The 18,434-nt window shown below is 30.8% G+C and overlaps 1 protein-coding gene across 4 annotated transcripts in view; it reads left to right on the forward strand.

Moving 5' to 3' along the window:
• The window catches only part of LOC135137102 (FERM, ARHGEF and pleckstrin domain-containing protein 1-like), a 116,129-nt gene that overhangs the window by 60,933 nt on the left and 36,762 nt on the right, over positions 1–18,434 (forward strand). For all 4 annotated transcript variants that reach the window (XM_064066654.1, XM_064066656.1, XM_064066657.1 and 1 more), the window contains exon 2: positions 1,676–1,924. In XM_064066654.1, coding sequence (XP_063922724.1) covers positions 1,721–1,924 — 204 coding nt within the window. In that variant the 5' untranslated portion in view covers positions 1,676–1,720. The remainder of the gene's footprint in view (positions 1–1,675; positions 1,925–18,434) is intronic.

Genomic DNA, 18,434 nt, shown 5'->3' on the forward strand with positions numbered 1-18,434 from the left:
TTTTGCTTGTCCAATTTTTTTATTTTTCTGTTTTGTCCCATTTTTAAGGCATTTAATTGTATCCTTTTTTCGCCGCCCTTAATTTGTCTCTGTTTTTGGCGTCATTTTTGTCGCCCTTTTTACACCTCTTTTTTGTAGTTTTTTTGCCCTCTTTTTGTTGCCTTTTTATCCCCCTCATGGCTCTTTTGTTGCCTTTTTTGTTAACCTTTTATTGTGCCTTTTTTCTGTGTTTTCTGCCCTTTTTTGGTCACTTTTTCCGCCTTTTTTGTCGCCCTTTGTTTCGTTTTTGCCTGTCTTTCCACCTTTTTGCCGCCGCATTTTTGCTTTTTTTCGTCTTTTTTTCTGCGTTTTTTTTTGTCCACCTTTTCTTTGAACGCTTTTTTTATTCCGTTTTTTTCGTCCTTTTTTGCCGACTTTCTTACCTTTTTTTTTCTCGCTTTTTTTGAGACATTTTGTTTGCTCTCTTTTTGACGCTTTTTTTGTCCCATTTTGCCGTTTCATTTTCCTTTTCTTTTTTTTGCATTTTTTGTCGCCCCTTATTTTTTCTAGTTTTTTATTACTTTTTATTTTTCCATGTTGTTAGATATTGGTCTTTATTTCACCTTTCTGCGTTTTTTTGTTAACTCTTTTTTCATATTCTATTTAACTAAAAAAAAAAACAGTTTTAAAATGGGGGCAATTCTGAATCAAACCTGTTAAATTTAAACAAATTTTCATAATAACGAGTTAAATTTTATTGTTAAAGTAACAGCTCTGAACTTGTGTTGAATTTCTATCCTAGATATCGAGATTTTTGGGAAAAAAATCAACATTCTAGATATACAGTTTTTCGGCTTTTCGATTTCTAGATTTTTCAACTTTCGATTTCTTAATTTTGCGATATTTAAGTTTTAGGATTTTTCAGTTTTTTGATTCTTCAATTTTTCGATTTCACGTTTTTCAATTTTAGTTTTACGATTTTTTCTATTCCCTAAACTTTCTAAATAATTAATTTGAATCCAGAACTGATTTATTATTTGTGATTGGTTCTGATTTTCTATTATCAGTTGTTTCTCCACTCTGCCGTCCGTCTTATATTCTTTTACGAATGTTGAATTGAATTTTTTATAACCCTTTGTAATAGCATCGCTTTTCCATCCGGCACAACAGCCAAAAACAGAGTGGCTGAACCTCTGCGAAAGGTGTGGCTGGTGTATATTTTTGAATTCCGGGTTTAAAGACGTTGTTTTTCCGAGATTTTAGCCATTGAGTGATCGTCAATATTTGATGCCTCGAAGCAAAATAATTCCGTTAAAAGCTGATGTGCGTGTTTTCCGAAAGGTTTTGTAGCTTTTTTAGATTTTTTTTCTCGTGTTGTGAGGTTTTCTCGTCGACAGGTGCGTGTGAATTGACTAATTTACAACAAATTAGAACAATTATCAAAATTTTAGCCTTCTCGGTAAGCAACAAATGTTCGTGTAATATTAAGAGTGTTTTTTATAATTCCCAAGGTAATAAGCCCAAAGTAGCGGCACTAAAAACGTGAAGAATAATCACCGCACCGAGTCCGGTAACGCGTCTTTACCGGACGCGGCAAATAAAGTGACACTTTACGGCAAATAAAGTGACACTTTATTTACAATAAATAATAACCCCATCTCCGTCGGATTTCAGCTGACCCGGATTTTTGTTGCAGGGTGCCGCGTGCTGGTAGCTCCCCTCCCCGCCCCCGACCGCAGCGATGGACACGAACAGCACCCGCGGCTCCACGGGCCAGCTCTCCAGCACCGGCAGCACCGGCGGCGGCATGCACCACTCCCACTCGACTCCCGCCGGCGTAGACGGCGGCGCCCGGACCCCGCCCGCCACGCCGAAGAAGGGCGGCAAGATGCTGGCAATCCGCGTGCAGATGCTCGACGACGCCGTCACCATCTTCCAAGTGCAGGTGATTGCAGACGCTCGTCTGGCGTCTCGCGCTATTTCCGGCGCTTTTTGCCGTTATCGGGCGGAGGCGGCGTTCATGGCCGGTGGGCCCGTATTGTGAAAAAGCGGCGCACGAAACGGTAGATTGCGTTCGGTAATGATGATGGCGTGTCTGGCGCGGAATCGCCATAAACAATGGCGGCGGGGGCGACAATGGCGGGGAATAATGGGATTTTGCGGAAGCTGGGGCCGCGGGGGGAGATTCGCGGCGAGGGGTATGTGGAGGTCGGTATAGAACGCCAACGAAAACTGTAAACAAAAAACCATAAAAATATTTATTGGTATCGCTGAGAAGTCAAATTATTATTAATAAAAAAATTTCTCAAAAATTTGACTTTGACACTTAATTAAAAAATATGCGTGGATTGTTAAAGTAGAGATAAAGAAGCATCGTACGCGTATGTTCCTAGTGAGTTTTTCTATATAATTTTTTTTAATGACGTCATCAACATTTTCACGTAGATGTTCAAGAAAATGGAATGCGCAATAAAACATGTCGCCTCATTCACTAATTTTTTTGAGTCACCTTATATAAGCAAATGAAAAAAATCTTGAATGCATTGATACACCATAAATTCACCAAAGCGTGGTAACACAAAATTTATCCGTCCATGCCCTCTCAGGAATTGATGATCTCATCTTACAGTCTTGTCGAATAAATGTTATTTAAATGTTAAAAAGTAACATATCCTGAACTCTTGTGGTTTATGAATCCGTGTTGAATTTTTGTTCTAGACATTCAAATTTTTGGAAAAAAAATCACTTGTAGGTTGTAGGTATAACAATTTTTCGGCTTTTGTATTTCTCGAGTTTTCAACTTTCGATTTCTCAATTTTTCCATATTTCAGTTTAGGACTTTTCTTTTTTTGTTCTCAGTTTTTCAAATTCCCGATTTTTCAGTTTCTCACTTTCTCGATTTTCAATTTTTTAAGTACTCAATTTTTGGATGTTTCATTGCTGGGATTCTTCAGTTTTTCGATTTTTAAATTTTCGATTTCTCAATTTTTTATTTTTCGATTTGTCAGTTTTCCGAGGTTACAGTTTTTAGATTTTTCAATTTTCAAATAGATATGTGCCGAAGATTCCCACAACTCATATGTCGAAAAACTGAAAAATCGCAGATAAAATTGAAAAAATCGTGAAACTAGATTTTTTAAATTTTCTCTTCAATTTTTCGATTTTCAATTATTGACGGTTCTAAATTTTCAATTTTTCGATGTCTTAATTTCTCGATTGAGTTGAGACTCTCTTGATTTTTACATTTCTTGATTTTTTGACTTTCCAAGTTGCGATTATTCAATTTTTCGATTTTTTAACTTCTCGATTTCTCGATTTTTTAATTTTTCGATGTTTCACTTTTGGGATTTTTCAGTTTTTCGATATTTCAGTTGTGGGATTTTTCAGTACATATGTCGCTTTTTTTTGGTTTGAGACTTCGTTTTTCGATTTCCCGATTTTTTACTTTTTCGATTTTTCAATTTTTAAAATTTTTAATTTTTCGATTTCTCAATTCGACTTCTCCGTTTTAGATTTTTCTATTTTTCGATTTTTAGTTTTTCGATTTATCGAGATTTCGATGTTTCGATTTTTTGATTGTTCAATTTTTCGATTTTTTAATTTTACAGTTTTTCTAATTAGTTTTTTTTATGGTAAATTTTTCAGTCTAGTAATTTTTAACTTTTCGACTTTTGTATTCTGGCCCATTTTAATTTCTCAATATTTCGATTTTCCGAATACTCGACTTGGGATTTCTTAATCTTTTGATGTTTCTATTACCGGATTCAGGTTGAAATTTGCGTTTTTTTGATGTTTTGGTGTCGGGATTCTTCAGTTTCTCGCTTCTCTAAATTTTCGATTTCTCGCTTTTTTTATTTTTCGTTTCGTCAATTTTATGATTTTTCATGTTTCTCCTCAATTTTTCAATTTTTTCAATTATTGACGGTTCTAAATTTTCTATTATTCGATTTCTTAAATTCTCGAATAATTGTTTTGCTTTTCCCATTTCCCGATTTTACGACTTTCCAATGTTTCGATTATTCAGTTTTTCAGTTTTTCAGTGTTTCACTTTTGAGATTTTTCAGTTTTTCGATTCTTCAATTTTCGTTCTTTATTTTTCAGTTATTCGATATTTCAGTTGTGGGATTTTTCAGTTCATATTTCGATTCTTAATTTTTTTGGTATCCGACTTTTCCAATTTTCGATTTCTCGATTTCTTCCTTTTTTCAATTTATCAATTTTTATATTTTTAAATTTTTTAAATTTTAGATTTTTCGACTTCTCGGTTTTAGATTTTTCAATTTTTCGGTTTTTAAATTTTTCGATTTTTCGATTTATCAAGATTTCGAATTAGTTTTTTAATGTTAAATTTTTTAATTTTATAATTTTTAACTTTTCGACTTTTGGATTTTGGCTCGTTTCGATTTGTCAATATTTCGATTTTCAGAATTCTCGACTTTTCACCTTCCCAGTCTTTTGATGTTTCAGCTTGAATTTTTCGATGTTTCATTTTACAGTTTTTCCATGTTTCACTTTTTCGAGTACTCAATTTTTCGATGTTTCAGTGTTGAGATTCTTCAGTTTTTGTATCCTTCAATTTCTGGATTCTTCAAAATTTCAATTTCTCGATTTTTTTATTTTTAGATTTGTCAATTTGTCGATGTTACAGTTTTACGATTTTTCAATTTTTCAACTCTTCGAGTTTTCGATTTTTCAATTTCTCGATTAATCGATTTTTTTTATTTTCCCTTTTCTCTATTTCCCGACTTTCCAATCTTTCGATTATTCGATTTTTCAGTTTTTCAATTCTTATTTTTTTCGATTTTTTGACGATTCGATTTCTCGATTTTTCACTTTTTTCATGTTTCTTTTTTGGGATTTTTCAATTTCTCGATTCAAATTTTCGATTTTTCGATTTTTTTTATTTTTCTATTTGTCAGTTTTCCAATGTTAGAGTTTTACGATATTTCGATTTTCCCATTTCTCGATTTCTCGATTATTGAGTTTTTCAATTCAATTTTTCGATTTTTTTATTTTTCGAGTTCTCAGTTTTCAATTTTTCGATGTTTTGGGATTTTTCAATTTTTCAATTTTTCGGTATGTCAGTGTTGGGCTTTTTCAGTACGTATTTCGCTGCTTAATTTTTGTGGTTTTCGATTTTAGATTTTTCAGTTTTCTGATTTTTCGGATTTAAAATTTTTCGATTCTTCGATTTCTCGATTTGTCGACATATATTTCAAATGTTTCGATATTTTGGTTGTTCAATTTTTGGATTTTTTGATTATTCAATTTTTTGAATTACGCTTTTTAATGTTAAATTTTTCAATTTTGTAATTTTCAACATTCGATTTTTGGATTTGGCCCATTTCGATTTCATTTCCCAATTTTTCGATTTTTCGAATTCTCGACTTTTTGATTTTTCAGTCTTTTGATGTTTCGATTTCTCGATGTTTCAATTTCAATTTTTCGTTGATTCCATATTTCTACTTTTCGGTTTCCCGATTTTTCGATTTGTAAATTTGTAAATTGTCCAATTTCTCGATTTCTCGACTTTCCAATCTTTCGATTATTCGATTATTCAGTTTTTCAATTCTTCAATTTTTCGACTTTTTGAATTTTCAATATCTTGATTTTCAATTTTTCGGTGTTTGATTTTTGTGCTTTTTCAGTACCTACGTATTTCGCTGCTTAATTTTTTTGGTTTTCGACTTTTAGATTTTTTGATTTCTTACTTGGTTTTACATTTTATAATTTTTCGGTTGTTAAATTTTTCAATTTTTCAGTTTTCTGACTTTGCGGTTTAAAAATTTTTCGATTTCTCAATATTTCGATTTTTCGAATTGTCGACTTTTTGATTTTTCTATCTTTTGATGTTTGGATTTCTTGATGTTTCAGTTTTAATTTTTCGTTGAGTCGATGTTTATACTTTTCGGCTTCTGGATTTTTCGATTTTCCAATTTCTCGATTTTCTATTTTTCGAGTACTGAATTTTTCGATATTTCAGTGTTGGGATTCTTCAGTTTTTCGATTCTTCAAATTTTCGATTTCTCCATTTTTTTATGTTTCGATTTGTCAATTTTCGGATGTTACAGTTTTACGATTTTTCAATTTTTCGATTCTTCAACTTTTCGTTTTTTTAATTATTGACGGCCCTTAATTTTCAGTTTTTCTATTTCTAAATTTCTCGATTAATTGAAGTTTTGGTTTTCCCATTTTTCGACTTTCCAGTCTTTCGTATTCGATTATTCAGTTTTCCAATTGTTCGATTTTTCGACTTCTCGATTTTTCAATTTCTCGATGTTTCATTTTTGGGATTTTTGTTATTTTTCAACCCTTGAATTTTCCTCCCATTTTTCAATTTTTCCATACTTCAATTTTGGTATTTTTCAGTCCATATTTGGATTCTTTATTTTTTTTTTTGGTTTCGACTTTTCGATTTTTCCATTTCTCGATTTTTTACTTTTTCGATTCTTCAATTTTTCGGATTTTAAATTTTAGATTTTTCAATTTTTTGATTATGTATTCAGTTTTTCGGTTTTTCGATTTCACGATTTATCGAGATAGATTTCGATGCTTCCAATTTTTGATTGTTCAATTTCAGGATTTTATGTTCATTCAATTTTTCGATTTTTTTATTGTTAAATTATAATTTTTAACATTTCGATTTTTGGATTTTGGCCCATTTCGATTTCTCAATACTTCGATTTTTCGAATACTCGACTTTTTGTTTTTTTAGTCTTTTGATGTTTCGATTTCTCGATGTTTCAGTTTGAATTTGTCGTTGATTTGATACTTCGATTCTATACTTTTCGACTTTTCGAATTTTCGACTTTTCGATTTCTCGATTTTCCAATTTTTCGATTTTTAAATTTTAGATTTTTAAAGTTTTCTATATTTTAATTTTTTGACTTCGCGGTTTTAGATTTTTCGATTTTTCTGTTTTTAAATTTTTCAATTTTTCAGTTTTTCGATTTTTCGATTGTTCGATTTCTCGATTTTTCGGTTTTTCAATTTTTCGAATAATTTTTGACTTTTCGACTTTTGAATTTTTGGAAAAAGAATCTGTGATTCAGGAATCATATAATTATTTGGATTAGCATTAACTAATTGTAGAAAATTAGATAGAACTTCTCCAAGGTCGTAAGGAGCATCTATATTCCGTTTACCGAACAGATGGAATGCATTTATAAAAAGACTCGTGATCGCTCCATCTGTTCGGTAAACCGACTTTAATCAAGTGAAAATCGTAAATCTACTATTGTCGTTGGTGCACTATCGAGAGGGACACTCGGCCTAAGAACTTCTCGAGGCGTTTATGACCCACTATTTTTTTCTTGTTAATTATTTGTGTTTTTTATGATAATAATAGTTCCAAAGAAACTGCTCCAAATATGAAAAACTGAGTATCGAGTTAAATTGCGCAAAACAAGCTAATCGTGTTCACGAACATCAACGATCTACTTGTCTGGAGATTTCTGCAAATATTTGCATTCTTTTTATCATTGTGTCTATAACTTTACAACCATCAGACGACTGTCGCACCTTCCGCTTACTCTTTTTATTATTCGTCACTCATTCCACAAAGAACCCAGTTCTATTCAACCATTTCAAAACAAAATAAAAAAAATCCCCACCCTCTTTGACGTTTTCATCAAACGTCCAAACCTCATCTGCAATTTATTTTCCTTCCAGTATTGTCGCTCCAACAAAACATTGCAAAATTGCTGGATTTGTGACGTCCCAAAAACATCTGCTATTCTTACGTTGTTAACAAAGGTTTTCCGAGTCGATTTTCCCGATAACTGTCGTGGGCCAACTTCTTGTAGGTGGCGTAGACGTTTCCATGGCGCTCGCTGAGTTGCGTCTGTTACAGGAATCGTGGCGTTGTCATTTCGTCTTTCGCTGATCGCCACATATTTGCTTTATTCTGTTTTCTGGAAGCAGTTGGTAATTTTGATTGCTTTCCGTTGTTTCACTGGCAAACCTGATCATGGAATTTAACGTGCGCGGGAGGGATTAAACCCACGACGTGGAGGTGAATGTCGCAGGTGACCAGTTCTTCCAGGAAAGCCCACGATCATCACACAGAGGTTAAAAATAGCTTGTGTGTAATTTCGTTTTGTATTTTTTCCAAATTTAAATAAAGTACGAACTTTATTATTTTGGACCACATAATAGGAAGCGTAGGTGCCGAATTCCTCCAGGAAAGTAATAGCATAGATTAATATGGATGCGACATACAGGCTGATTTTGCGAAACCGCCCTTATTGACATTGGAGTCCTCAACCGCCAAAGACAAGCGCCAAATTTAAATAGTCGATGCCAATAAAAAAAACTTGACTCACTACAACTCGTCGCCTGAGAACTTGTTTGATCTAGAGACCAGAGCGCGCTCAGGCCAATGTCGACTCTAAGCGTTCAGAAGCGTTTTGGTTCGTTTGGACTATTTCTGCCGGAAATAGTTGTTTGGTCGGTTTTTATAACGACTAAGTGAATATTTTTGGTACATATTTAGTTTGTTGTTTTCGATACACTGTATATATTAACAGTGAGAAAAAAAAATGAAAAATTAAAATAATCGAAAATTCGAGAAATCTAATAATCGAAAAATCGAAACCTTAAAAAATCGTAAAACCGAAACATTGAAAAATGGAAATATCGAAGAACTGATAATCGAAAAATGAAACGTCAGAAAATCGAAAAAATGTAAAATTCAAAAATCTAAAATTTAAAAACCGAATAACGAAAAATCGAGAAATCGAAACTCCCAAATTTAAAAAATCGGATAAATTGAAAAACTGATAAATCGAAAACCTGAACAATTAAATCTGGATAAATCGAGAATGGAAAATTAACAAATCGAAAAATTGAAAAACAGAACATCTAAAACCAGGAAGTCGAAAAATCGAAAGATAAGAAATATTGAAAAATTAAAATATCAAAGATTGAAAAATCTAAAATTTAAAAATCCAAAAATTGAAAAATCAAAAAAGTAAAAAAGGTAAACACATCGAAAAATCCAGAAGTAGAAGAGCTGAAGAATTCAAAATTCCTAAAACTGAAATATCTAAAAACTGAAAAATCGAAAAATCAAAAAAGTAAAGTCCAAAAATTGAAACCTTAAAAAATCGAAAAATTGAAAAATCAAAAAATTGAAGAATTGAAGAACAGGAAAAGCGAAACACTCGAAGATCAAGAAATGGGAAAATCAAAACATCGATGAATTGTAAAATCGAAAAATTGACAGTTTATAAATGCCAAATTTGAAAAATTGAAAAATCGAAAATTTGAAAAAACGGCAATTGAAAAACAGAAAATCTAAAACCGGGAAGTCGAAAAATCGATAGATTAAGAAATCAAAACATTTGAAAAATTCGAAAACATGGAAAACGGAAATATCGAAGAACTGAAATGAAAAATCGAGAAATCGAAAATTCTAATATTTTAAATATTGAAAAATTAAAATACCAAAAAATTGAAAAAACGTCAATTGAAAAACAGAAAATCTAAAACGGGGAAGTCGAAAAATCGAAAGATTAAGAAATCGAAACATTTGAAAAATTGAAATATAAAAGAGCTGAAATGAAAACTCGAGAAATCGAAAAATCTGAAATTTTAAATATTGAAAAATTAAAATACCAAAAAACTGAAAAATCAAAAATTTAAAAATCGAAAAAGTAAAAAGTCAACACATCGAAAAATCCAGAAGTCAAAAATGGAAAAGTCGAAGAACAGAAATATTGAAAAATCCCAAAACTGAAAAAGCCCAAAACCGAAATATCGAAAAACTGAAAAATGAAAGAAAAACTAAAAATGGGAAACTAAATCGGGAAATCAAAACATTGAAAAATCGAAAAATTTAAAACGACAATTGAAAACAGAAAATCTAAAACCGGAAAGTCGAAAAATCGAAAGATTAAGCAATTGAAAAATTGAAAAATCGAAAAAGTAAAAAAATCGACACATTGAAAACTCCAGAAGCCAAAAATCGAAAAGTAGAAGAATCAAAATATTGAAAAATCCCAAAACTGAAATATCGAAAAACTGAAAAATTAAAGAAAAACTTAAAAATGGAATACCTGAAAAATCCAAAAAGTGAAGTCGAAAAATTGAAACCTTAAAAAAATCAAAAACCTGAAAAATCGAAAAATTTTAGAATTTAAGAACAGGAATATCGAAACCCTCGAAAGTCAAGAAATGGGAAAATCAAAACATGGATTAATTGTAAAATCGAAAAATTGACAGTATATAAATGTCAAATTTGAAAAATTGAAAAACAGAAAATCTAAAACTGGGAAGTCGAAAAATTGATTGATTAAGAAATCAAAATATTTGAAAAATTCGAAAACTTGAAAAACTGAAATATCGAAGAACTGAAATGAAAAATCGTCAAAATATGGAAAAGTCGAAGAATAGAAATATTGAAAAATGCCAAAACTGAAATATCCAAAAACTGAAAAATGAAAGAAAAGCTGACGAATCGAAAAACTGAAAAATCCCAAAACTGAAATATCCAAAAACTGAGAATCTAAAGAATCGAAATATCGAAAAATTGAAGAATCAAAAACCTGCAAAATCGTAAGATCAAAAAATTGAATAATAAGTAAACCGAAAAATCCCAAAACTGAAATGTCCAAAAACTGAGAAATTAAAAAATTGAAAAATTGAGAAATCGAAAAATCAAAAAAGTGAAGTGAAAAATCTAAACCTAAAAAAATAGAAAAATTGAAAAACCAAAAAACCTTAATTGACAAATCGACATATTTAAAAATCGTAAAATTGAAGAGAAAAACTGAAAACCGAGAAATTGTAACATCCAAACATTGAATAATAAATAGGAGTAAACTGAAAAGTCTCCAAACTAAAATTTCGAAAAACTGAGAATTCGACCGTCATTTAACTTAAACTATGACGCTTCTCTATGTTCTCTGGTGATAGTGATTTTGTTTGAATTTATAGTGACAACTCTTGAAGTTAAGGGTTTCGTTTAATCATCGTGACATTTGACGCTCACGAGCCAAACTTTCGCCGAATTTTCCCTTTTAAAAATTTAAAAAGTTGATGCCAATAAAAAAACTTGATTCACTACAACTCGTCGCCTGAGAACTTGTTTGATCTAGAGACCAGAGCGCGCTCAGGCTAATGTCGACTCTAAGCGTTCAGAAGCGATTTGGTTCGTTTGGACTATTTCTGCGGGAAATAGTTGTTTGGTCGGTTTTTATAACGACTAAGTGAATATTTTTGGTACATATTTAGTTTAACTAACAATTAATTGTTTATTTGTGTTTTATACTAGCAAAACGTCTTAAACTAAGAATATTGTTGAAATCGTAATATGGACTTTTTTCGGGAAAATGTTTTGGAAACACTGTTCTATTTTGTATGAATTTTTTTAGTGACAATTTTCGTGGTTGTTTTCTATACACTGTATGATATTAACAGTGAGAAAAAAAAAATGAAAAATTAAAATATTCGAAAATTCGAGAAATCTAATAATCGAAAAATCGAAACCTTAAAAAATCGTAAAATCGAAAAAATGTAAAATTCAAAAATCTAAAATTTATAAACCGAATAACGAAAAATCGAGAAATCGAAACTCCCAAATTTAAAAAATCGGATAAACTGAAAAACTGGAAAATCGAAAAACCGAGAAATCGAAAAATCAAAAGATCAAGAAATCGTGGAGTCGAAAAGTCGAACAATTGAGAAACCGAAATAGGCCAAAATCGAAAAATCAAAAAGTTAAAAATTGAACAATTTATAAATTGAGAAACTGACAATCAAAATATCGAAAAATCAAAACCTCGATAAATCGATGAATCAAAAAACTTAAAAATTCGAAAAATTGAAAAATTGAGAGATTGAAAGATCCAAAGAACGAGAAATCGAAAAGTGATGAAGAGAACATCTAAAACCAGGAAGTCGAAAAATCGAAAGATAAGAAATATTGAAAAATTAAAATATTCAAGATTGAAAAATCTAAAATTTAAAAATCCAAAAATTGAAAAATCAAAAAAGTTAAAAAGGTAAACACATCGAAAAGTCCAGAAGTAGAAGAGCCGAAGAATTGAAAAATCCTAAAACTGAAATATCTAAAAACTGAAAAATCGAAAAATCAAAAAGGTGAAGTCGAAAAATAGAAACCTTAAAAAATCGAAAAATTGAAAAATCAAAAACCTGAAAAATCAAAAAATTTAAGAATTGAAGAACAGGAAAATCGAAACACTCGAAGGTCAAGAAATGAGAAAATCGAAACATCGATTAATTGAAAAATCCACAAATTGAGAGTTTATGAAAGTCAAATTTGAAAAATTAAAAAATCGAAAATTTGACAAAATGACAATTGAAAAACAGAAAATCTAAAACCGGGAAGTCGAAAAATCAAAATATTAAGAAATCCAGGAGTCAAAAATCGAAAAGTCGAAGAATCGAAATATCGAAAAATTCCAAAACTGAGATATCGAAAAACTGAAAAATGAAAGATAAACTGAGAATCTAATAACCTGAAAAATCCGAAAACTGAAATATCCAAAAACTGAGAACCTAAAAAGTCGAAAAATTGAGCAGTTGAAAAATCCAGACAGTGAAGTCGAAAAATCGAAACCTTAAAAAGCTAAAAAATGAAAAATCGAAAAATTAAAGAATTGAGAACAGGAATATCGAAACCCTCGAAAGTCAAGAAATGGGAAAATCAAAGCATCGATTAATTGTAAAATCGAAAAATTGGAAAATCGAAAATTTGAAAAATCAAAAACCCGAAAAATTAAAAAATTAAAGAATTGAAGAACAGGAAAATCGAAACACTCGAAGGTCAGGAAATGGGGAATTCAAAACATCGATTAATTGAAAAATCGAGAAACCGAAAAATCAAAAAATCGAAAAATTGAAAATTTAGATCCGCCAATAATTGAAAACTTGAAGAGAAAATTGAAAAATCGTAAAATTGACAAATCGAAATATAAAAAAAATCGAGAAATCGAAAATTTAAAAAATCGAAAAATTGAAAAATTTCCAAAACCGAAACATTGAAATATCGAAAAACCGAAAATTTACAAAATTGAAAATCAAAACCTGAAAGATCGAGAAATTGAAAAACTGCAAAATCAAGAAGTCCAAAAACAGAGAAATGGGAAAATCAAAAAATCGAAAAATCGAGAAATTGAAAAATACAAAATTTGAGAAATCGAAAAAAAAATCGGTCTTTCCAAAAATTCATGAAGCGAAAAATCGAAAAATTCCAAACTAAAACACTGAAAATTGAGAAATCGAGAAATGTAAGACGAAAAATCATCAAGTCGAAAAATCAAAAAACCGAAAATTTAAAAAACTCAAAAATCAAAAAATTGACAATCGAGAAATGAGAAAATCGAAAGGTCGAAAAATCAAGAAATCCAAAAGTTAAAATATCGAGAAGCCGAAAAGTAGAAACATTGAAAAACTGTAAAATTAAAACATCAAAATAACGAAAAATTCGAACTGAAACATCGAAAGACTTGAGAAATCGAAAAATCGAAATATTGAGAAATCGAAATGGACCAAAACCCAAAAGTCGAGAAATTAAAAATTTAACGTTAAAAAAACTAATTCGTAAAAATTGAAAAATCCAAAAACCGAGAAATTGAACAATCAAAAAACCGAAACGTCGAAATGCTGGTTAATCGAAAAATTTGAAAAATTAAAAAATCGACACATCGAAAAATCCAGGAGTCAAAAATCGAAAAGTCGAAGAATCGAAATATTGAAAAATCCCAAAACTGAAATATCGAAAAACTAAAAAATGAAAGAAAAACTGAAAAATGGAAAACCTGAAAACTCAGGAAACTAAAATATCCAAAAACTGAGAACCTAAAAAGTCGAAAAATTGAGCAATAGAAAAATCCAAAAAGTGAAATCGAAAAATTGGACCCTTAAAAAATTGAAAAATAAAAAATCAAAAACCTGAAAAATCGATAAATTAAAGAATTGAACCCTTGAAAGTCAAGAAATGGGAAAATCAAAACATCGATTAATTGAAAAATCGAAAAATTGAGAGTTTATGAAAGTCAAATTTGAAAAATTGAAACATCGAAAATTTGAAAAATTGACAGTATATAAATGTCAAATTTGAAAAATTGAATAACAGAAAATCTAAAACTGGAAAGTCGAAAAATTGATTGATTAAGAAATCAAAATATTTGAAAAATTCGAAAACTTGAAAAACTGAAATATCGAAGAACTGAAATGAAAAATCGAGAAATCGAAAATCTAAAATTTTAAATATTGAAAAATTAAAATATCAAAAAACTGGAAAATCTAAAATTTAAAAATCGAAAAATTGAAGAAACGTCAATTGAAAAACAGAAAATCTAAAACCGGGAAGTCGAAAAATCGAAAGATTAAGAAATCGAAACATTTGAAAAATTGAAATATAAAAGAGCTGAAATGAAAACTCGAGAAATCGAAAAATCTGAAATTTTAAATATTGAAAAATTAAAATACCAAAAAATTGAAAAATCAAAAATTTAAAAATCGAAAAAGTGAAAAGTCAACACATCGAAAAATCCAGAAGTCAAAAATGGAAAAGTCGAAGAATAGAAATATTGAAAAATCCCAAAACTGAAAAAGTCCAAAACTGAAATATCGAAAAACTGAAAAATGAAAGAAAAACTAAAAATGGGAAACTAATCGGGAAATCAAAACATTGAAAAATCGAAAAATTTAAAACGACAATTGAAAACAGAAAATCTAAAACCGGAAAGTCGAAAAATCGAACGATTAAGCAATTGAAAAATTGAAAAATCGAAAAAGTAAAAAATCGACACATTGAAAACTCCCGAAGCCAAAAATCGAAAAGTAGAAGAATCAAAATATTGAAAAATCCCAAAACTGAAATATCGAAAAACTGAAAAATGAAAGAAAAACTTAAAAATGGAAAACGTGAAAAATCCAAAAAGTTAAGTCGAAAAATTGAAACCTTAAAAAAATAAAAAAAATAAAAAATCAAAAACCTGAAAAATCGAAAAATTAAAGAATCGAAGAACAGGAATATCGAAAACCTCGAAAGTCAAGAAATGGGAAAACCAAAACATCGATTAATTGAAAAACAGAAAATCTAAAACTGGGAAGTCGAAAAATTGATTGATTAAGAAATTAAAAAATTTGAAAAATTCGAAAAGTTGAAAAACTGAAATATCGAAGAACTGAAATGAAAAATCGAGAAATGGAAAATCTAAAGTTTTAAATATTGAAAAATTAAAATATCAAAAAACTGGAAAATCTAAAATTTAAAAATCGAAAAATTGAAAAAACGTCAATTGAAAAACAGAAAATCTAAAACCGGGAAGTCGAAAAATCTAAAGATTAAGAAATCGAAACATTTGAAAAATTGAAATATAAGAGCTGAAATGAAAACTTGAGAAATCGAAAAATCTGAAATTTTAAATATTGAAAAATTAAAATACCAAAAAATTGAAAAATCTAAAATTTAAAAATCGAAAAGTAAAAAGTCAACACATCGAAAAATCCAGAAGTCAAAAATGGAAAAGTCGAAGAACAGAAATATTGAAAAATCCCAAAACTGAAAAATGAAAGAAAAACTGAAAAAGCCCAAAACCGAAATATCGAAAAACTGAAAAATGAAAGAAAAACTAAAAATGGGAAACTAATTCGGGAAATCAAAACATTGAAAAATCGAAAAATTCAAAACGACAATTGAAAATAAAAAATCAAAAAACCGAAAAATTAAAGAATTGAAGAACAGGAATATCGAAACCCTCGAAAGTCAAGAAATGGGAAAATCAAAACATCGATTAATTGAAAAATCGAAAAATTGAAAATCTGAAATATCGAAGAACTGAAATGAAAAATCGAGAAATCGAAAATCCAAAATTTTAAATATTGAAAAATTAAAATATCAAAAAACTGGAAAATCTAAAAATTGAAAAAACGACAATTGAAAAACAAAAAATCTAAAACCGAGAAGACGAAAAATCGAAACATTAAGAAATCGAAACATTTGAAAAATTGAAATATGAAAGAGCTGAAATGAAAACTCGAGAAATCAAAAAATCTGAAATTTTAAATATTGAAAAATTGAGAAATCTAAAATTTAAAAATCGAAAAGTAAAAAGTCGACACATCTATAAATTCAGAAGTCAAAAAATGGAAAAGTCGAAGAATAGAAATATTGAAAAATGCCAAAACTGAAATATCCAAAAACTGAAAAATGAAAGAAAAACCGACGAATCGAAAAACTGAAAAATCCCAAAACTGAAATATCGAAAAATTGAGAAATCGAAAAACCAAAAAAGTGAAGCTGAGAAATCTAAACCTGAAAAAATAGAAAAATTGAAAAACCAAAAAACCTTAATTGACAAATCGAAATATTTAAAAAGAGAAAAACTGAAAACCGAGAAATTGAAACATCCAAACATTGAATAATAAATAGGAGTAAACTGAAAAGTCTCCAAACTAAAATTTCGAAAAACTGAGAATTCGACCGTCGTTTGATTTAAACTATGACGCTTCTCTATGTTCTCTGGTGATAGTGATTTTGTTTGAATTTATAGTGACAACTCTTGAAGTTAAGGGTTTCGTTTAATCATCGTGACATTTGACGCTCACGAGCCAAACTTTCGCCGAGTTTTCCCTTTTAAAAATGTAAAAAGTCGTAAAAGAATCCACAGACGTGTTAAATAATAAAGCAGAAATCAATCATTTGAAAATGACACTCGTATTATTTATACTTTTGTAATTTTTGATTGGAATATTACGAATCAAAGTATTTATTCAACTTTTTTGATCGATTTTCAAATCTACTTTCCTTGCGACACTAACCTACTAACACGTACATTACTAATGAGATTAAAACGTCGCATTTCACGCTTTACCAGTCGCTATAATTCGTTCTTGAAACCCAAAACATATTTTTTGTGGAAATAAAATCTGTCGCTTATAATTTAGTACGCGCCGCTCGCATGCACCTACTTAAACTTGTAAATAATTCTTTAATTTTAATTGGTAATTTGTGAATAAATGAATCACCTCAAACGCTTCCATTTAAGAAGTCAAACCCACCGACCCGGCACTTTAATCACGTTATCTCAAATAAGTTACTTAAGTCGCCCACTTAACCTCTAACCCCGCCCATAGCCCCCCGATTCGACGGTTCAAAAGTCACATATCACGGCCGCCTCGTCGCACAATTAATTTCGTTGTCAGCGTACGAATTCGCCCTGGGTTAACTCACTCCTTCCCGAGATTTATTTTTAGTAGCGCGTTATTTGTTTTGGTTTGCAGCATCTTCCTGTGCGCCGTCTCGAGGACATAAAATGACAGATAAACAGTGGCGGAACACGGACGTAAACATTGACGGCGGTGTAGTCTTACGCCGCCCCCGGAATCAATATCCTTATCGGATCAGAACTCGGAAAATTTCGCCGTCTTCGAGTGATTTATCAGAGGTTTAATTAGGGCCGATCCGGCTCGCAGGACCACCAGTACCAGATGCACGTAATGCGGCAAAGTTCTGGTGGAGAAGGCGGCCGAAATCACCGGCCTTGGAGTGCGATAATTGCAGGAGTGCGGAGTTGCATAACGCATTCGAACAATGGACTTTTCCTGGGTCGGCAATAAGTTCTGAATTTGCAAACTGGTCGTTTCCTTTTCGAGCGGCGCTTGTATGCTAATTCGCGGTGAATTGGCCTCTTCTTATATGGTTATCCGCCGACGACGATTAGCATGTTTCTGTTGTGGTTTGGCCCTCAACAAACTGATCCATTATTCAGCGACAAGTCCGATTATTGGAAGCGGCTTAATAGGGAGGCAAAAATCCGGCTCACTTCGACCGGTGGAATGTCGGGATTTTCGGTGCGGTTGAGAGGGGTAGAACGGGAGTGCAATCAACGTTTATCATTTTTTTGGAGACTGAAAGTCGCCGTCGTATTAGAAAATTAGTCAGTAAAACACTAAGTTTGCATTAGTGAAGTCTGTGGGTGCGAGAGAGACAGAAATAGCGCTTTTTACTCATCTGTCATAAAAGACGGCGGAATTATTTACGTGACCTACATGCCAAATAGGCGCACTTCTCCTTCCATAAAGTTCGTTTGAAAAAAATTGCTCGGAGTTCTGAGGCACAAGTTCCCTAGCCTCTGCACCACAGGCAATAAAACAAGTTTGGTTAAATTACTGGATAGTATTCTGTGAATTTCATTATTTCGGTATGAGAAGTTGAGAACTCATAAGTTAAAAAGAAGGTTCTTTCAAACTCTTGTTTAAAATTCTTTCGGTCTTCAGGTTATTTGGACAGAACTAAAAAAATGGACCTTTAGGATGTCGTCAAGAGTATGAAAAAGAAAGTACATACATGTAATGAGGATATCTAGTCTGGACCATCAACAAATACTATTCAGAAATCTCCAACAATAGGGTTTCACATAATTAGATTGTCGTGCATTTTCTATTCAATGCAGCTCAACAACGTCTCATATGTAACCTAT

This window comes from Zophobas morio, unplaced genomic scaffold, assembly GCF_036711695.1.
Source record: "Zophobas morio isolate AGI-343-1 ecotype UQ-CSIRO unplaced genomic scaffold, CSIRO_AGI_Zmor_V1 ptg000028l, whole genome shotgun sequence".
NCBI classification, from domain to species: domain Eukaryota; kingdom Metazoa; phylum Arthropoda; class Insecta; order Coleoptera; family Tenebrionidae; genus Zophobas; species Zophobas morio.